The sequence below is a fragment of the Talpa europaea genome (genome assembly GCF_964194135.1).
Source record: "Talpa europaea genome assembly, chromosome: 11".
NCBI classification, from domain to species: domain Eukaryota; kingdom Metazoa; phylum Chordata; class Mammalia; order Eulipotyphla; family Talpidae; genus Talpa; species Talpa europaea.
In genome coordinates, this window is record NC_140078.1 from 12,276,012 (window position 1) to 12,297,032 (window position 21,021).

At 44.7% G+C, this 21,021-nt stretch overlaps 1 protein-coding gene across 11 annotated transcripts in view; it reads left to right on the forward strand.

Annotated features, from left to right (window-relative positions):
* Positions 1-21,021, forward strand: part of PTPRT (protein tyrosine phosphatase receptor type T) — a gene marked incomplete at both ends in the record, with an annotated part of 916,214 nt that overhangs the window by 839,799 nt on the left and 55,394 nt on the right. For 8 of the 11 annotated variants that reach the window (XM_084248172.1, XM_084248169.1, XM_084248173.1 and 5 more), the window contains one exon: positions 9,173-9,363. In XM_084248172.1, coding sequence (XP_084104298.1) covers positions 9,173-9,363 — 191 coding nt within the window. The remainder of the gene's footprint in view (positions 1-9,172; positions 9,364-21,021) is intronic. The other 3 variants (XM_084248178.1, XM_084248176.1, XM_084248170.1) reach the window with 1 other exon arrangement.

Below are 21,021 nucleotides of genomic sequence, written 5' to 3' on the forward strand. Positions count from 1 at the left end.
CCTGACACGGCCTCTGCTCCCCTCAGCAGTGTATTTCATTCAGTCTACCTGTTCTGTTTCCCACTCTGTCTCTGGTGAATGCTCTCACCCCCCACACCTCTGGCCTGTACCCCAGCTCTTGTATGCATAAATAAATAAGTCTTTTTAAAAAACTATACAATTAACTTTTCCTATTATTCCTGTTTCAAGTCGCTGGTTGACCAAAGCATGTTTTCCTAAGTTTTTTTGAATACTGTATTGATACGGACATGCACCGCCATTTGCAGAACTTCTTCCTAATGATATTAGATTTCTTAGAAATACTAATATTCATCTTTCCAATATTAAATAACCTCAGGGTCTTTTCTTTCTTTATACTTGATTCTCATCTCCTAAATAATACTCTCCCCAGGAAATCATTCCTTGATGGTCAATATTTGTACCATACTTTCTCATTAGTTTGCAATATTGTTTCAGCATCTATCTCATTGTCTGTCTGTGGGATATGTTTCTGTTCATCAAAGTTCAGATAGAAGTTACTGAAAGCACAAATGAATGTTGACTATGCAGTGTAAACACTGGGCTCATGTGTTACAAGAAAGGGCTCGTGTTTCTTGTGAGCTGAACATTTTAAACATCAAGAACTGAGTCCCTTCTCCTCCTTTGTGACTCAACAGCACATTTTCAGGATCTCATACTGACCTGTCGACTTTCTTCTCTTACCTTCTAGTTTGAGCACAAAGTGGTTATGATGAAAAGCATCCTAGTGTTACTCGGCGTTCTCATGATCTTTGTTTTTGTTTCAGTTGAGTTTCATTTATAAAAACTGCACCTTGGAAAACTGATATCAGCACTTCTGCTCTCTTGTTTTCCCACTGTTTCATGAAATTGTGACAAAATGAAAAAAATACGGTTTTCAGTTCTTTAATAGTGAAATCCCTTCTTCAAAAATAATTGTACTTAGAAGTCTATTTTACAGAACACAGCTTTAAAAAAAAAAAAAACATTTAATGCTGGTTGCAACATTTGGGGAAAACCCAAATGTTTGCCGGGCAGCCTGCATGCAAACACACACACACATACGCACACGCACACATACACGCACACGCACATGTGTGAGGGTCCCGGTGAAGGCTACACAGGACCTCTCTGTGTTATTTCTTTCAACTGCATATGAAGTTTACAATTATGTCAAAACTTCCTTTTTCAAAAAGCTGGTGCACTGCTGATAGACTGACAGGTAACTTCCAAGCCTGGTCACATCCGTTAGAATCTTCAAAGATGTTCACGCTTCTCCCAGTATATTCTCACTTGTCCATCCAATCCTGTGATAAAAGTGTTCTACCAAAGTCTAACAGTTATACAGTGGTTTATTTGTGTCTATTTTCTTAATCATTTTTGATATTGGCTTGTCTAATTCACTGGTGTTTTTAAAAGAAAGAGCCAGGGCCTCCCCTGGTGGCGCAGCGGTTGAGCACTGGGCTGCGAAGCTGCCCACAACCTCTGCAGTGCTGGTTCGTTCCCCAGCCACTTGTGAGGGTCCCAGACACAAAAAATAAATAAATAAAGGAAAGAGCCAGCCTTTGCTTGTCTTCAGGGTATTTGTTGTATCTTTCTCTTCTATTGTGTTCTATTAACATATGTTCCTGCACGTACTTACTACTTTCCATGGCTATACTTTTTTTTTCTTCTAATAGTTTTGACTTGAAATCTATTTTTTTTAAGATTCATTTATTTATTTTACACAAGAGCTGGGGTACAGGCCAGATGTGCAGGAGGGTGAGAGGATTCACCAGAGACAGAATGGGGAACACAACAGGCAGACTGACGAAATACACTGCTGAGGGGAGCAGCGGGCGAGACAGGAGAGGTCTGCCGCACCATGTGGGACCCTCGCCGGCCGGCCGGGATCAAATAAGTGCTGCTGAGGCTGCAGACAGCTTCACAGCATAGTGCTCAACCGCCTGCACCACCAGTGGAGGCCCATCCATGGCTATACATTTTATCTCTCAAAGTCACATTTGTATTTTTTAAATCCACTTTTCTTTTCCCATGACCTGTTGCATTATTGCTGTGGTTTGTACCTTCCACTTTCTCTTTAATCAATCTAGATGTATTTATTTTATAGTCTCTTATATTTTCAATTCTTGGGAGGGATATTTCTGAGTATCATGTCTGCCAGCTCTCCCTCATGGGAAGAAGCTTCCTCACATGGCTTGTCATTCTTTACATTTTATTTTTGCAGTGTGAGGTCATCTTTAGTGGAGGTGGTGGTATTTATGGGAAGTAAAGTGTCTTCGATTATGGAAAAACCTCTATAGGGTGGTTTTTCATTGACAAGAAGTAGGCTTCCCAATGGCATCACAAAGGTTTTTATAAACTGATTTCTAGGTTTGAGGTTGCTCTGTCACACATGTAGCATACATGTAGACCCCAGGCCCATGCATGTTGAGGTCCAGGGTTTCTTTTCTTGTTTTTAATCTCTATTTGAAAGCTATACACCATTTTTTATTGACCTAACTTTGCATTGTAACATTACTATGCCCATCATTGAAAATCAACATGGTACACCATTATTTTTATTCTACTAATTGATACTTTTAACCTAAACTTATGCACATACTTATACAGATATGAATGCACTTGAAATTATATCATTTCATTAAAATTAAAATCAAAATATTATATATTGACTGTCCATTATGAAAGGTAAAGAAGTTGATATAATTTGATCAACTTGTGCTCCATCAGTGGTCACCCACTACCTGGTTTTTGGGTGACAAAATTTCACATTTTGGTCAAGAATTTTCATATTAGATTTTTATATAATTTCTCTAAGACATTTTTAAGTAATTTAACATTTTTTAGTTTATACATATTTTACATCATTGTTCATCTTAAGACTGCTTTATAGTTCATTCTGTTTTGATTAATGTTTATTTTGGTTTTTATATTTATATCTGTTTAACTGATTTTATTTTATTTTAAATATTTATTCATGTATATAAGAACTGGGGTACAGGCCAGATGTGTGGGAGGGTGAGAGTTCTCACCAGAGACAGAGCTCACCAGAGACAGAGAACAGAACAGGCTCAGGACATCCATTCCCCCTAACATAGTGACTAAATTTTATAACATGATTTTCTCCAATCTTGTAGATATTTTTTAACTCTTTCCACCCTCCTCTCCCCACTTTCCCAAACGTCTGAGAAAGAATTGAGCCAGTATAATGTTTGTGAATGTTTGTGTAGCAGAGAAAACCTTTCTATTGTCTCATGTATGGAAAACAACTTGCGTCAATGTATAATACGCACAGCATTTTCTCCTCCAAAGTTTGGTTCCATTGCTTTCAGGTACTTAAATTTAGGCAACAGAAAATATGGTCAGTATCTTTTTTCCATTATAACCATTGTTTTCAGCCTAGGTGTTTATCTGAGTACTTCTACATCAGTGTTTAAAGAATTGTATTGGGAGATTAGTTCTAATTTTAACTTGCATAGGAAAAAAAAAATCCTTCCATGTGAAGATTTAGGTTTTTATTCTGCCAGAGAGCTGTCTTTACATTGTATCCTTTATTATTGCTTCTGTTTCGTCTTTTCTATTCTTTAGCAGCTCCAATTATCTGTCTTTTATATGTCTGTTTTCTCTTCTCTGCAAATGTCTTTCTGTTGCCTTCACACATGAACACACATGAGCCGATGATAAATGCAGAGGAAATAGGGGGTCTCATTGTTCTCATTCCCTGGCATTTTCACTGCAAGGTTCTCAAATTAATTCTCCACAAGTGTCTGCCTTTTGCTTATTGCCAGCACAGATTCCAATTGCATTTTGGTTTCCATACCACCTTTCCTTGCTTCACCCAGCAAATGTTTTTCTAGTTTGTTCTCTCTCCCTCCCTCTTCCTCTCTTCCCCTCTCTTCCTTCTTGCCCCCTCCCCCCTCCCTTTCCCTCCCTGCCCTTCCCCGCACTGCCCCCCATTGCTTTACATCCTTGTCTGTATGTTGGAAGTACAGGATCTCCCTTCAGGTGTGCTGGCCATGGCTCACCCACCACCAAACGCCCATAGCCCTACATCAGTCATAGTCACTTACATCTGATGCTTCACACACACAAAAAAATAATTGCCGTCTCTTCTAACTTTAGAGGGAAAATTCCCTATGTCGGATTAGGTAAAAGATGATTTATTAATTTCAGAGACTTTTAAGAAATTTCAACAAAATTAAGCCGTCCTCTTCATGCACATATAGTGATACTGATATAGTTCATGGACATTCTTCCCAAATGCTGATACCACCTTAGTTGACAGACTTAGCTTTCAATGCTATTATAAAATTTACTTTCTTGCAACTCTGCTGGTATTTAGTGGGGATGATCTTGCCTGCTAGATAGGTGATACCATCAGATTTATTTCAATGGAATCTGATTTAACCCTTGCAACAACTTCCTTAGATGATGTGAATTGTGTGAATTATGGTCATCACCATCATCACCATGTCTAAAATCATTTGCAAATAAATATCTTAGCCTCAAAGTAACTTACCTGAAGTCCCATAGCAGGAAAGGTGTGAAGTTCATATCCGAATGCAAGTTTTGTCTTCAGAAGCAGTGTTTTGACCCTGGTGCCTGCTGCTGCCACAGCACCAATGTACTGTTCCCATCATATCCCCACTAAGCAGATGACCCAGTGCCTTCCCCCCTCAAACCTTCTCTCTCTCAAACTTTTGCCCTCTCAAGTAGCAATATCAAAATACTGGCTCATCCACTCTTTCTAGAATTCACTCTAGCTCTCAATTAGCTCATTTAGAGCTCGATCTGGCTCTGGATACATCTGTGTACCCCTGCACTGTCCTTTACAGTGGCCACTATGTGCTGCCAATATGACTAGTTTGAATTAAAATGCTCCATCAGTATAGAATGTGCATTGATTTCAAAGCCTTGGGGCGAAGAAAGATTTTGAAATAAATCAATAATCTTTTCATATTGATTATTTTGAAATATTTGGGATTTATGAGGTTAGGTAAAATGTATTCTTGAAATCAATTTCACCTGCTCCTTTTTTCCCTTCCTTACTGTTGCTACAAGAAAATGTTTCATTGCATATATAACTGACATTGCCTGTCCACCAGCCCTCTTTGCCCCGCTCCGTCACTCCCGATTGCTCTCCCTTTCTCTGGCCCCTTCTTTCTCTAGACCTGCACTGTCCAGTAAATACAACAGCAATAAGCCATATGCAGATATTTAAATGTAAATTGATGAAAATTAAAGCATAAAACTCAGTTCCTCAGTCGCCTCTGCCACTGTGGTTAGTGGCTACCAAACCACACAACACAGGTCTAGGTCATTTTCATCACTGCAGGAATTTCTATCAGAGAGGTGATACGGCTTGGGCATATTATGGCAAAAACCACAGGGGCGGGGCATGTGTGCCCACAGCTGGGGAAAAGTTCCCATCGCGCCTAACTTTGCTGCCCATTATCCTTCCATCTCCCAGGTCCTACCCCCTCCCACCTTTGCTAGACTTGTTTAACACACCTTATCTCTTCCCTCCTGCAAGGGCTGTGGTGTGCTTCTCTCCCTCTGAACACTCTCCCTTCCACCCTTCTGTACGTGCCTGCTACCTGACACTGTGCTTTGTACGAAACAGGTACTCAGTAAATATCTGTTCACCAGTTGGAGTGGCAATTCCTGGCAAGTGATTGGAAATATGCCTGTGGCTGAAGCTATAATGCCTGGGAGCAGGGTGATATGTGGGAGAGAGAAAGAGAGAGAGAGAGAGAGAGAGAGAGAGAGAGTAGGTAAAAGCCAGGTTCCCAAGAAAGAAGGAAGAGGAATTGGTAGAGACAGAAGCAAGGAAATAAGAGGAACAGCGTTGATCCTGGATCTCAAAGATATCGAAAACCCTTGTGGCTCCCCACAAGCCCCTTACAGCAGCGACAGAGTTATCACAGGGAACCCAGAGGCTTAAGCAACAGCTTTAGAAGTGCAAAAGAATCCCAAAATATTATTGCGTGATGAATAAGCATAAGTGAGATGTTGAGATGGCATGGAAATTAAGGGTCTGGTAAGGAGAAAAATGAAAGGCGTGCGCTCCCTGGCCCAGCTGGTCTAAGTGAGGTTTTATGAGTACCACGTGGGTCCAGCGCCCTTGTTGAGTTAGCAGCAGACTCGCACATTAGTTTTAAGGCTCCCTCTCGAATAGGAACATCATAACGCTTTTTAATTGGGGCTGATAAAAACGTAGCATTACTTGTAGGTTCCTGAGAGAAGTGAGTTGTGAAATTGGGTTTTCATTAAACCTAATGATGGAAAATTAAGTATAGTGCGTCTGGTGAAATGGGGTGTGATAAAAGGCATCACTTCTGCATTATCGGAGGTTAATAAGGGAATAGGTGAGGTACGATACATTGGAAAAAGGAGTCCAACTAGTTGAATTAATAAACCTTGAAAATCCCTTGGTTCCGAGTCTTCATAGTATCATTAGCATCAGCAATGACATTATTACAAATGTTCCAACCATACGAGTTGTTCGATTTCAGACGCATTTGTTTTCTACTCCAGTGTTGGTTTTGCTGACACCAAGTTTACAGTCTGTCTAGCAATGTGTTTAGGGGAAATATCCATATTGGCAGCTATTTGGTTTTGGAAACATGTGGCAGCTCATAAAAGTGGCTGGGTGCCGGTTCTCAGAAGCCTGTCTTTCCCAGGCAGCTGGTCCCCCAAGAAGCCCATGACCCTCATCCTTCAGGAGACCGTGGGTTTCTGAAGACACCTGTCCCCATATGTGGTGGGGAGTCAGATGGGGACACACCTGGGCTGCAGGCATTGCTTCTGGCTCATCCTCTCCGCCCCCCAAAACCATCACAGGGGCCCTGTTCGCAGAGGGGTGCCTCATACCCAGGCAGCTTTGGCACCCACAACAAATAGTGGGAATCATTAAAGAAAGGGGCTCTTCTTACCACCTCTGACAGCTTTGTCCCCTTCATGTTTCCACCCACCACCTTCACTCTTATCAGTTGCGTTGTACTTGCGGAAAAGCGCTGCCTTCTCCAGCTTCTGTTCTTGTGCTTCGGACGGTGCCTCTTGTCTGTGTCCCCGCTAGACCGTGGAGCCTTGAGGGTGGATTCTGGATGACTCTGGGCACTTGTAAGGAACATGGGGTACTCAGGCTTTCTCACCTCCCCACTGCTAGCCTCTACGGCAGCCACCTGTGGCCTTGCTTTCCTTCTGGGGCTCATTACCCACATGAGTTAACATAATTACAGACGGCACTTGTGAGCACGAGCACATGGGTGCCCGCACCGATGATTGAGGACACCCAGGCCAAGGGGCATGAGCATGGGGCACAGGCACCTATAAGTGCAGACACCTGGGCAGAGAAGCCGGGAGAGCACAGGGCAGGCACTTATATAAATACGGACACCTGCTGAGAAGGAAGCGATAGAGGAGAGAAGCCAGAAAGAGAGAGCAGAGATGGGGGGCAGGGTGGGTCTGGAAGCCTCGATGGCCGCCCAACCCTCTGCCCACTGGTCCGCTTCTGTGTCTGGTACCCTGATTTGGCATTAAAGACATGTTAGAGATACCAAAGGCTCCAAAATTCTCTTTCCAACTGCTGGAATCAACAATGAACCTGCCCGGCCTGGGAGGTGGCACAGCAGCACTCCAGTGCTGACCAGAGTCCCTGCACAGACTCAGTGCTCAGTAACTCCAGCCCCTGATCACAAGGGTGTGGAGAAGAGAAGCAGCCCCACGTTTGCCAAGTGTCTGTTTCAGCAGAGCCAGTGACAACACTTTACCTGTAACCTGAAATCTCAAGAGAAAAAATAAGCAATATTTTTCATTAAGTGCAGTCGGGAAGGTGGTGCTGACATCTGGCCCAGGCCTACCTGCCTTGTGCATATACCTGCATGCTCTAGATCCTTCTGTCAGCGAGCCCTTCCTACTAGGGACAGTTTCTCTCATGTGGTCACATAGGAGGAATTCCCCTTCACACACACAGTCAGTGTCTGATGGAGTGTTGTGACATGGCAGGCAAACAAGCGGCAGGAAACATGGGTTGTGTAAGACAAGCTGCGGAAGAGCAGGAATATGTGCTACACGTCCCGGATGAGCTTGGCATTCGCCCAGTGGGGCCTCGGGGGCACCTTCAGTGCCAGAGGATGTCTGGGAGAGACAGACTGGATCTGCCAACCCTCATCTCATACTTGCTGCAATACGAGGGTCCAGGAGGAAACTGGCCATGTTTTTGGGAGCAGATGGGGCGACCAAGACCAGAGAGTTCTGTCCCTGAAAGACTGACAGTGTATGTCAGGGAGGCGATAGGGCAAGAAATGGATTTAGGGGTCCAAGGATCAGCCTAAGCATATGCCAGTTTCTGGAGTGGCCAAACTCACAGAGGACAGTTAAGGCAACTTGGCAGATGCCAATAGTCTTACAGAGGGGAGTACAAGTCTTACATGAGGGAGAGGCTTCATGGAGACGAGACACGGGACCCAGGCCTGGAAGAAGTAGCAGGCAGGACTGAAGGGAGCTGTTGCACCTTCCCTCCCTGCACGGTGCATGGAGCAACACTCCTAGATGGAGGGTGCTAATGCTGGGGAGCTGGGCAGCAGGCTGGAGGCTGTCAGTGATGCAGAGCCCATCGCAGGAGTGAGCAGCTAGAAGGGTTCCTGCTGTTTGCTGGGGGTGCGAGGCTGGGGTCCCAGTGTGTACCCCAAAAGAAACAAACAAGAAGAGAACAAGGTGCACAAATGGGCCAGAAATAGACATGTGCTTCCGATCCCCAGGCAGGCGCCAGGGAGCTTGTCTGGAAATCGCACTTCCTAAACCAGAAGGTGCTCTGCTCAGCAGCCCGTCAGGCTTCTTCTGGCTCTGGGATAGCCCGGGCAGAGCTGACCCAGACAGGGATGACGCCCATCCTGCGACTCTGCCTTTACTCCATTGGTATGACCCCCTGAAAAAGAAATGACCTGAGGGTCATTGCAGTCATGGCTGTGTTTGTTGTTTTAATTTCTAAATCTACCACCACTTCCTTGCCAGGGAAGCAGGGCGAGTCTCTTTTTTTCTGCGGTCTTCTCACCAGATGCGTCCTGAGTTGGCTTCCTCCTCCCTCCTCAGGTCAAGCTGGGAACGGTGTAGGGGACAGGGGACAAAACTCCCGCCGGTGATGGTCTTTTCTGCCTCCTTCTCTCTGAAGCAGATGGCAGCCGTGGGGAGCTTTCCCAGCCCACCCTCACCATCCAGACGCACCCCTACCGGTCCTGCGACCCCGTGGAGATGAGCTACCCCCGGGACCAGTTCCAGCCCGCCATCCGGGTGGCCGACCTGCTGCAGCACATCACCCAGATGAAGAGAGGCCAGGGCTACGGGTTCAAGGAGGAATATGAGGTAAGATATAAACCCATGGACAAATGTCCTGATGGGTTCAGAGGCCGCGTGGGCGCCAAATACTTGCTTCTCAAAGCGTGGGCCCGGACTGGAAGCTTCTGCATCACCAGCTCAGGCTTACTGAATCTGTTTGAACCCACATCTTCCTTCAGTGGGAAGATAGAAAGGTTTGCGCCCCTCCACACACATTGTTGAAAGCCAGCAAGTCTCCCTGGGGAACCCTGGGACACTTGCTTACTCCTGGTCACCTCTTAGCTCATGACCATGCTTCATTTGTGTTCTCCAACCCCCAAGTCACTATCTGGCCTCCAGCACCAGGTGTTCTCTGTCTGCCTTCTCTGCAACTCCACATCGGCCATCCCTTTCCATCCTCCCAAAGCACCTCTAACACAGGGTGTGTGAGTAGTGATGGTTCCTGAGCTCTGAGGGGACAGGCTGGCAGCAAAGGACCAGAGGTGCCTGAGCACAACCCATCCCCCCTGCAGGTTCTGGCCCTGTCAGGTCTCTCTCTCCTCTTCTCCCCAAAGTTCTTTTTAGCATCCTCAAAAATTCCCTTTTCTTCTTCCCAGCAGCCAGGAAAAGAACTCCCACACTCCCCTTACTTTATTATGCAGCACAATTTAACTTTCTTTGTCTCACTCCTTTTGTTTCAGAGCTTAGGCCTCACCTTTTACAAACAAAAAGTGAAATAAAATAAAAGGAAAAACTCATTAAGATATTTTCCTGAACCCAAGAGCATCTCACTCCCCCAGAGGAACCAGGCAGCCCTCCTCAGGCAGGTGGAACGCAGCTGCAGCCACTGTGAAAATAGGCATTTTCTTTCTCCACTTTTCCTTTCCTCTCCCCCTCGCATTCTTCCTTCCCAAAATATCTTTCCAGCATCTACTCTGTGCCAGGCTGCGAGTTATATGCACTATTTTTTTGTGGGTTTTCCCCCCACAGACAGCATGTGCCCCAAATACTCTGGGCTGGGCTTCTCTGTGTGCAGTGAAAACACATTGACTCAGACACTACACATTTGGAATTCTTGATCATGCAGACTAAGTTTATCTCTCAGACGATATTCTGAAAAAGAGCTTTCAAAGCAATATTTCAGAAGCCGGTGAGGTCATGAAATCATGCTCAACTGGGAGCTGGGATCCAGACAATTGGGTTCCAGTACAACAAACTGTGTGATCTCCGTAGATCATTTTGCTACCTGAATTTTAAAATTATTAGTTGAAAGAAGTGTTTGGATAAGGTGATTTCTAAGGGACTGTCTGGCCCTAAAACTTTATGAGAGCATAAAGCATGGTGGCCAGGGGCACGTTTGGCACATTTACGAGAACAAAAGCATTTCTGTCAATGACTATAAGTAATTACCAACTCAGAGAACTGGCAGTTTATTTCAAATATGATCTAAATACAATGGCATTCTTCATATGTCCAATCTACCACTTTCAGAAAGATATGGAGATAAGAGCTGAGTTGTGATGGAGCCGGGTCTCCTCCTCCCATCCCTAGACCTTATTTCATAGGGGGTTGATGGGATGGTCCCACCCCTTAAAGTGGGTGCATTATGCCTGCGTATGCACACCAATAAATCTATATGATGAATGAATGTCAGGAGAGAGTACATTGTTGGTGAAAGCATGTTCAACATCATGATGGTTTAATAAGTCGCCAGTCATAGTAGTTCATTGGTTTTAATATTTCAAATAGAATTAAGAGAGAGACGTGGCTTATCAGAAAAGGAAATAAGTAGTCAAAGTCAAAGAAACACCATTCTAAGAACTTGCAATCTAGAATCTGAAAACAGAAATACAAATATATTTGGCTATTTTGGTGCATTTCCTTGCAGAATGTTATCTGTCTTAGAAACATCCATTTCTATGTGGTGGGATTTGGGTTGAATTTTTTTTATTTCTTTTTTGTGTCTTTTTGCATTTTCCAAACTTTCTAATGTGGAAACCAACTGCTTTGTCAATGGGAGAAAACAATACATGTTATTTTATCATTTGAACCTCAACCAGAAATAACTCTAATTAAAGTAGTCTTGCCCTCAATTAGTTCAAATTATATTAATCAGCTGGAATGTTTAGCTTCTAGTTAACAGCATTTCCTGATTAACTGGAGGTTAATTGGAAAACGTCACTTAATGAAAGTCTTTTCACAACGTGCTAGTCCACTTTCCAAGACTATAACTGGATATTGCTGTGAGCCTCAAGGCTCCTGTGACGTCTAAAATTTACATACTGAGCATAACAATCACAAACCTGCTTCAAGACTGTGTCCTCTTTAGAGGGTCTCCTCAACCTCCACTCTGTCTCTCAAGACAACTCACTATGTGCTCTGTTGTCTGTTACTCCTGCTCGGGTATTTCACACAAATGAGTGAGTTTGACAAATCGACGTATACGGGACCTCTCAGCTATCGTAAGCTGTGTCTTCTAGGATTCAATTCAGTGCAACAATCACTTAAATTATTTTTCAGTAAATAATTTAAGTAAATAATTTTTTTAAAATAATTTTTCAGTAAATAATTTAAGTAAATAAATAAATATATACTGAGTATTTACTATTCCCAAGCATTATTCTAGATATTTGGGATCACAACAGTGAATAAAATGGACAAAGATTGATTCTCTTGGGAAGCTTGTGTTCTGGCAAGGCAAACAAGAAATAAAATTAGACTTAAAAGTTATTTTATGATAACTTAATGTAATATGTTATGGTAAATAATGTACTGTGTTAGTGAAAAATACTGCTTGCTGAGTTACATACTACCCCATATCTTAGTGACATGAAACAACAATTGGGCATATTGATTGTGAGGGTCAGGAATGTGGACAGGGTACAACAGAAATCATCTGTGTCTGCTCCATGATGTCTAGAACCTGAAAACTGCAGTAGGGAGGCTTTAAGGTTGGGCTGAAATAACCTGAAAGCACCATCACTAACATGTCTCATGTAATGTCAGTCTCATGAAATTTCAATTTTAAGAAGTCTGACCCCTTTCCCTACACCAGGAATTATTCCAGATTCTAGGAACTGAGCAGATGAGATGACTGAGTCCTTGCCTACTGTAAATGTAGAGCTTTTTCTTAGAAATAGGCACATAAACAGATCATTTCACTATCTTGACATATGTCACCATACAGGTGTGCCTGGAGTGTAACAAGAACCCTATTGAGTGGGGTGCATGAAACCCAACCTGAGGATGCATAGTCTGTGGCATTCTGGAAGATGTCAAATTTAAACCAAAACCTGAGAAATGAGAATAACCAAATAAAAATAGAGTATTGTCGGCAGAAAGTCTGGAACAAGCTATTACATGGGGGGGGGGGGGTATAGGTTGAGTGTCAGGAAACAGAGGCAGCTTAGTACATTAGCATTGAGAAGGAACATGGAAGGAGATGAGGCTGAAATCATCTGTAGGGTCAGACATTGGGTCGGGGGGCAAGATGATATTTGTCAGCTCCAGAGTTTAGATTTTATTACAGGGGCCATGAGGAACCATTGAAAGGAACAGGGTTTTTAAAAATGTATTTGCATTTTAGATGTAACTATCTGGCATATATCAAAAAGGGAGGCCAAAGACAGGTAGGAGGCTGAGACAGTAATTCAAGAAATAGATTAAACTGCCTGGACCAGGAGACTGGGCCAAGAGCCCAGAAAGACCCACACACGTTCTCTCTCGTAGAACCATAAAATCAGCTCAGCTTCTTCTCTTTGGCACAAAAACCTGAGTCTCCAATATAGATTTTTAAATTCAATGACTTGATATATGAGTCAGCCTGAATTGAGAGTCAGAATGCCTGGATTCAGGTCCTGTCTCTTATTAAGTAGCCAAGTGACCTTGAGCTGGTCACTCCCTGCCTCTGGGCCTAAATTTCCATATTTATGCAATAAAGGCAAGGGGATTGGACCAATGAAATAAAGAGCTCTTCTGTCCATGATATTTTGGAAGTCTATGTAGAAACCAGTTTTCTAGGCCAGATGGATTGCCCAGTTCCACTGAACCCCCTCTGGGGCTATCACCTCCATAGTTATATCTCGAGTCCTAGCAACCATGATTGACCACATGTCTTGGGTTCCTAAGAACACAAGGAAGCCTAAGGCAAATTTGGTGTAGCTGCCATATGGATCTCACTCTTTGAGGTTCATAATACTGGCTACAAACCAGAATTTCCTGGAGAGGACCACCAATGCCCGCGCCAACCTTCAGACCAGTTAAACCAAAACAGCCAGAGGTGATTATAATGTGCCATTGAGGTTGAAAGACTCTGGTCTAGAAAGATGCACAGAGTCCCCAGGATGTGTCCTGCTTGTTCCTGCATTGTCTGACCCACTCTGCTTGTCCCTAGTCACACCTGGTGCCCATGAAAGCAGGTGCTCAACCTTCAGAACTCCCTGCTGCTGGAACATAGCCACATTAAGGTCAAGGGGCTTCTCCATGCAGTCCTGGACTATAGAATCTTCCCTCTTCCCCCACTGACTGCCCCAGCCCAAATTCCCCCACTGTCTCCAGTTACAAAACAAAAACCCTAAGCCTGACAACAAGTGCTAACTGAAGTTGGCTGGAGAACTGAAGGGTATCAGGTTTGGGGAATATACAGGAAAACAGAAAGAGGTGACTATGGTGGAAGCAAAGGAGAGAAGCATGTTAGCCCCAGCCCAGTCCAGGCGGTCTGTCATTGTAATGAATGGAACAGGCCCAGTAGGGCGACCAGAAGGTATCTAGTTATTACAGCTCCATTAAGACTATTTAAGGCAACAAGGAACAGCTGTGAGGAATATGATGCCGCCTAATGAAGAGCAAACATTTGTGCATTTTCCAGCTCTGAGCAGAAACGCCATGTGCATGGCTTTTGTAGAGAGAGACCAGGACTGCCATCTTTCTTTTAATCTTTTGTGGGTGGGAGTGGGCGGGGGTAGCCTCCTGATGGGGCATCGCCATGAGAATGGATGCATCAGGTCAGCCCCTTCTCGGCCGAGAGCCACCTGAGCAGAGGCAAAGCGACCTTCTCCTCTTTGAGTATCAGAGTCACAGATCATCCCACTGTGGGTGATCCCTGAGAAGTTCTTGTTCAACTCCTCAGTTTGCAAATGAGAAGGATTCTAGAGAGCGGCCTGGGAGTCAGCGGCAGGTGCGCACATGATGTAAAGGAGTATAGTGGTTGTTCTCCAAGTCTAGGAACTCAGCAGGACCCTGGGACTCCACCTGCACATTTCACTCCACCCCCTCTGGATTGAATAAGTGTAAGGCAGGACTGGGCACAGTGCAGGTTTTCTGATCCCATGCAGACCGGGTAAAGGAGGAGTCAGAGTCCTCAGTGGCTTTTCTGCAGGTTTTTTATTTGGGGTTCACCAGGCATATGGCAGGCAAGGGTGCTGGCTGGGGGGCTGGGAGGCTGGTAGGCCTCCCAGCCCCCAGCAAGTCTTCACTCTATCTGGGCTCTCTGGCATTCGTTCTGCTGCTTCTCGGCTTTGGCTTCGGCTTCTACTGCTGCTGCTGCTGCTGCTGCTGCTGCTGCTGCTGCTGCTGCTTCTGCTTCTGCTGCTGGCGTCCCCCCATGACGCCGCCCTTAAAAGCACAGTCTCAGCTCAGCTGAATCCCATCTACCTATGCCCACACCCTATTCCAGGTGCCCGCCATCAGGCATGCATTCAGAACAAGGATCCATCGCTATCCTGATGGCGGAAGGGCAGAAAAGCCTGACATTTTTTTTACCCTACAATAAGGGAGAAAATGGTCCATGTCAGGGGTGACCAAAAGTCATCAGTAACCCATGTGGTTTCAGACTTGCAGCTGTCCTAGCAGGAATGAGCTCATGTAGGAGAGACTATTCAGTCTTTTCCCTTTAGCTTATTTTCACTTTTCTATTTACATTCTTTTTTTTGTTTTGTTTTGTTTTTCTTTTTTTTTTTTTTTTTTTTTTTTTTTTGTGGGACCCTCGCCGGCGACCGGGGAATGAACAGGCACTGCAGAGGCTGCAGGAGGCCTCGCAGCCCAGGGCTCAACCGTTGCGCCACCAGGGGAGGCCCTCTATTTACATTCTTTTAAAAAAATATTTGCTTATTTATGCATGTAAGAACTGAGGTACAAGCCAGAGGTGCGGGGGTGAGAGGATTCACCAGAGACAAAGCAGGGAACAGAATTGACTGAAACACTGCTGCGAGGAGCAGCTGGAGAGACAGGAGAGGTCTGCTGTACCATGTGGGTAGCTCCCTGGCCAGGGATTGAACTTGTGCTGCAGTGGCTACAGATTGCTTCAAAATGCTGCGTCTGAACCCCTTTTGTCACCAGGGAGACCCATCTATTTCCCATTCTTTTTTGGAACCCAGCAAGCAATATGGGGACCTTCCCCAACCCAGTGGGCAGTTTTCAGGTGGTATCATGGAAAAATCCCTTGGCCGACAGTCAAAATTGGTTTAAATCTACTCCTGACATGCTGGAGGCTCCTGGACAAACTCTGCTCTCTCTGGGCTCCAGTTTCATTTTCTGTGAAACATTCACATGCACAGACTCCTGAGGTCTGAGAGTGAGAGTGTGTGCTTCTACTTCATTTGACCAGAAACAGTTAGTGTACCTACTGTGTGCCTTGTACTGTTGAGGGCACTGCAGATAATTAGAAAGCTAAATAAAGCAAACAAGTGCATTACTTAGAAAGAAGTGCATTTTCTTACTACACCAAATAATTGCATAACAGAAATCCAGGTAAAATGCTTCATAGGCACATCAGTAAGGGCAGTCCAGGGGGAGCTCAGGTTTTGTTGTTGTTTGTTTTTGCTTCTTGTCAGTTCCTGCTGCCAAGATCAATCAGAAGCTTCACAAAAGATGTAACACTGGGTAGAAGAAAAGTTGAAGACAACCAGGTAAAGGAAAAATCATGTGGACAAAGGGAAAGAGATCCACAGGTTCAGGGACTTGGAAACATAAAAGAGTTGAAACGTGCAAGCCAGATGTTGGAAGGGAAGCAAAGATGCCCACCTAGAAAAAGAGAAATAAAAATGAAATGAGTTGGGGAGAGAAATGGAAATCTTCTACCCCTCACACAGTCTTCCTGTATAAAATAAGGTCATAATTATGGCCTTTGAGTTCAGGTTTAGGGGAGAGTGGCTGCACAGAGGCAGGTACCCAGAGGTTTACCATGCAAATGGAGATGATGTGTGGAGGGGCCCAGAATCTGTAGCCTGGCGTGGGTTCCAGGAACCCCCAGATCATGGCTCAGAGCTTCGAGGAACGCCCTTGCGAGCTTCTCTGTTAAACTATAGGCTTCTTGAATCTAGATGCATGACTTAACCTCTCTCTCCCCTGAAGTATCTAGAAAATATACTATATATAAATACAACATACTGACTATCTTGTATTACAAAATGCAGGTGAAAAATTTTAAGTGATTGAGGATAGCCCCAATCAAGGGAGGTATTAAAAAAAAAGAACAGGATTTTCCAATGAAAGAAACCAACACAGACTCTCAGTCTCTTTAGATGCCCAAAGTATCTGCCTTTACATTTTAGGTTGAACGCTGCTCAAGAGTTTGCTTTCCAACCTACCTTGCTGCTTAAAACAATGGTTCTTAAACTGGAGGTGACTTAGCAAAGCATATGCAGACACAGGGGCACTGATGTGGGGTGAGTCCCAGGTCTCTGCATTTTATTAAATTCCCTATGAAATTTGTTAACATACCAAAGTTTGAGAACCACTGTCCTAAAAATGCTCATGTTAAGGAGACATGTGACAATGGGGCATTTCAAAGGGCATTTGTGACTCTACCCACACACACACATTCGACTATTTGGCCTTGATCAAAGACTATTTGGCCTTGTCACAGACAAATATCCACTCCTCACCACAATCTGATTTTCTACTCAGCTTCTCCAGCAGAACTCATAAATTACTGTCTATTTAGTGATGTGGTGCGCAATAATATTTGCTCTCCTGATGCCACTCTGAGGAGACGTCATTCGTCATCCTCTCCTGCTTTCTCAGTTCACATTTATAATCCCTAAAGCATGTGTTCTTAAGCATGGAAGGAGACGTGTGTTGAAAGCTTGGCCTCCACCAGGGCTACCACTAATTCATACAGTACCTTAGAGTGAAGGAACAAAAGGTACTTCACTGTCACCTTCCAGAAACTATTCATAATAGTTTCCAGAAACTGTCCTGTCTACCACAGGCACAGTGCTCCCTTGGATGTGATGCTTTTGTATGGTACACAACCTGCACAACTGTCCATGGCAGCCCTTGCCATCTGTCAGCTAGCCACAGACTTCAGTAAATGTGGGTGTTTATTTAATCTGTGGACCACAACTGAGACCAGACCTTAGGCTCCCAAGAGCTCATGAAACTGTCTCACACCCTAAATACATACAAGCATCTGTGGGACCAACTTACCCCAGTTTGCCCAGGATGGTCCCAGTTTTAAAACTGATATTCTGGCATTCAGACAAACCAGGATGGGTACTGCAGACAGCCCCCATATTTGCCCTTGTGACAGTAAACTGGATGTTTCTGAGCAAAGTAGAATAGAGGGTGAATTCCAGGAATAAGCCAAGGAGACTCCATAGCATATCCTTGGGAAAGTGTGGGATGGTAGAGTCTTTGAACATCAACAATGCACCAGGCATTGGGCTAGGTGCCTATGGGCATTAACTCAGATAATCACCAATCATCAAAAAACTCTGGGGTATATTATTTTTTCATTTTTAATTCACATACTAGAAAATTCATTTTGAGAGGGAGGTATACAGTTCTGTGAATTTTCACAAATATGTAGAATCATGTAAATATCAGCACAATCAGGATACATTAAGAGTTTCATCAGCAAAATATTCCCCCACGCTACCTTGTAGTCGAATCCTTTCTTCACCTCTAACCTGAAGGGAGTATTATTGATTGAATTTTCAGAAAAGTTCATTGGGATTTGGAGTGGTAAAATGAATTACAGTAAAAATAAACACTCTAGTCTATCTGCCCGTTATAAAGCAGTGCCTTTTCTCTGCTTCATCAGCACAGTTAGTGGGCAACATGTATTTCTTGGCACGATAAATGGAGGAAAGACCCAGATAAAATACGCCTCCTTCCTGGAGACTCTGGACTCTTTCCTGCCCTGGGAGAGTGTAGTGGGCAGAGCCTGGGCAGTCCGGTTGGGCTGCACCACCCTGGAGGAACCAGTCCCTCCTTGTGCACTGTAGCATCATCTGGGACCTGCCTGGTCAGCATTTCCTAGGCCTGATTTGCTGCACCCCAGGGCATATCATCTCCAATTATCTCTAGGGATATAGTCAAGCCACAGACAGTGAGGGGGGCACAGTATCTGACAGAATGTGCTGATAGTGGGTGAACACGTAAAGGAAATAAACCAGGACACCTCAGCCTTGGATGGGCATTTTGGATGGGAAGTTTTGTGTTCTGAGATCTCACTATTTGGACCATCGCCTAAAAAGATGCACGGAAGAGTGTCTGAGGAAAGATGGCAAGCTTCAGAGAGGACCTTCTTATCCCAATAGATGCAAACCCGCAGGTAGAAAAAGGAACCAGCCAAGCAGGCATCAGAAACAAGTCTTAGTTGTAGCAGAGAATTAAAGCATTAGGTAAGGAAACTGAGGCAGGTGGCACAATCCTATGGATTCTCTTGTCTTGATGTTGGCTCTGTCTCAGCCCCCGCCTCCCATCTTAAAAATCACCCAAAGCATTTGTATTGAATCAGAATAAAATTCCCATTCTTGGCCATGATCTACAAGAGCTCAATGAGCCCCCCCCTTCCTCATCCACACATGTGCCTTCTCTCTTGTTCTCTTGGCTCTGGGACCATGCCCTAGCACACACCAGGCTCCTTCCCCCCTGAGCTTGGGCCCTGGCTGTCCCCTTCACCTGGATCATCCTCCCGCCTAGCTATTGCCGTAGCTGACTTCTGCTCATCACTTGGTTTCCAGCTCACATGTGTCAGTGAGAGACCAGAAGGTCACCCTGCAGTACCAAGTGGGATTTAGGAACCTGCTGGGGTTGGAGGGAGCCCAGGAAAAGGATATTGGACTCAGCAGGCTGTGTTAGGTGACTTGGGAGTTTCATCTGGGTTGGGTACCTGAATAAATCTTTATATGAGGAGAGAGCACTAGAGGCTAAAACGAGAGGCTAGTGCTGTAATTGGCAGCAGTTGCTCATTAACCAGGACAGGGGCATGTTTGATCACTTAGTTCGACTGGCACAATGTTCACATTTTTGTCTGACGTGACCACAGAGTGGCCGTGTTATTGTCTTGCTCCATCCTGGTCTCACAGTGACCTTGTCTGATGTTGGCTTCCTGTGAAGTTGTGTATGATCAACAGGGAAACACCAATGCCCAGCTGCGAGGGCCAGGCCATCTCCCAGAAGCCAGGGGCTGCTGTCTTCCTGCTCAGATGTCACCTTGGCCAAGAGTGCCACCCCATCCATCCTAGCTTAATTGGTCCCTTGTCCCCAGTCACTTTCCCTCCCAGCATCCTGGTTAATGTCTTTATAGCACTTGTTATGAGCAATAACAAGTTTGTGGTCTGCACCTTCCCACAACCAGGACATAAAGTTCATGAGACCTTGTCTGCCGTGTCCACTGCTGCTATTTCTAGGACCTGGACCGTCCCCTGCATGGGCCCTGTGCAAGGGTGGGAAGGAAGACAGACTCTTGCATGTTTTCTTCGTCAACCTTTCCTGTTTCTGGACCTCACTATGTGGATATGTAAAGTGAGGCCATAATATATTTTCTGAAAGATCCTTCCACATCGGACTTTGAAGGATTCTGTGTATGCAGTCACCCCTCCAGGATTACGGACATTCCCAAATGCATCTCCTAGGACTGAAAAAAAAAAAAATGACTGTCTTAGAAAAGCAACACGGTTGAAGAGTAGGAATTGTTTCCACACTCAGGGAAAAGTGTAAAAATAGAGCTCAGCGCTCAAAGGAGAAGAGAATGAGGAAAGGAGAGCGGAGATGGATAATGGGTGAATATAATGAGGTGGCAATTTTGGTTTCAAAAGAATGTGATTAGCTCCTAATGACTGCCACCATTCCCTGGTCAATCTACTGTAACTAGCTACTAATGTAAAAATAATGCCCCTCAGCTGGCTCACTTTGAAGATGGAGATGTGTCTCCCTTTCATACTTTTACCCCCTTGTATATTTTTTTCCTTTAAGAGATTATCCCCTATTAGATGGCAGCTTCCTAAAAAGGGAAATGGATGTGTGATCAAAGTCTGTCAATTAGAGGGTCATTACCACTCATTCCTGGGTGACTATTAGGCCTGACCTCCTCTGCCTTTGTCAACATCCACACAGGCCCCCCCAGGCCTGCACATTCTCCTTCAACCCCCACCAGGGCGGGTGACAGGGGCTCCCAAGGCTGTGGCAGAGACCTGCATGGTTTCCCAAGGGAGAATCACAGCTGTATTTAGGATTATTCCAAGGCTATCATATGTTGGAGGTTTCCTGAAGGGCATGGCCTGGATGTTGGGAGAACTCCCAAATTTTGCCATTTAAGGACTTGGGGGTGGACAGGAAATTTATCAAATCTCTGCAGTGTCACGGTACAGAGGGTGCATGCTTATTCTGTGATACCCTGTGGAGCCAGGAAAAGGCAAAGTACTTGGAGACAGCAAACAGAAAGCACCATCCAGTGACTCTGTTCTGGCAGGGAGGCAG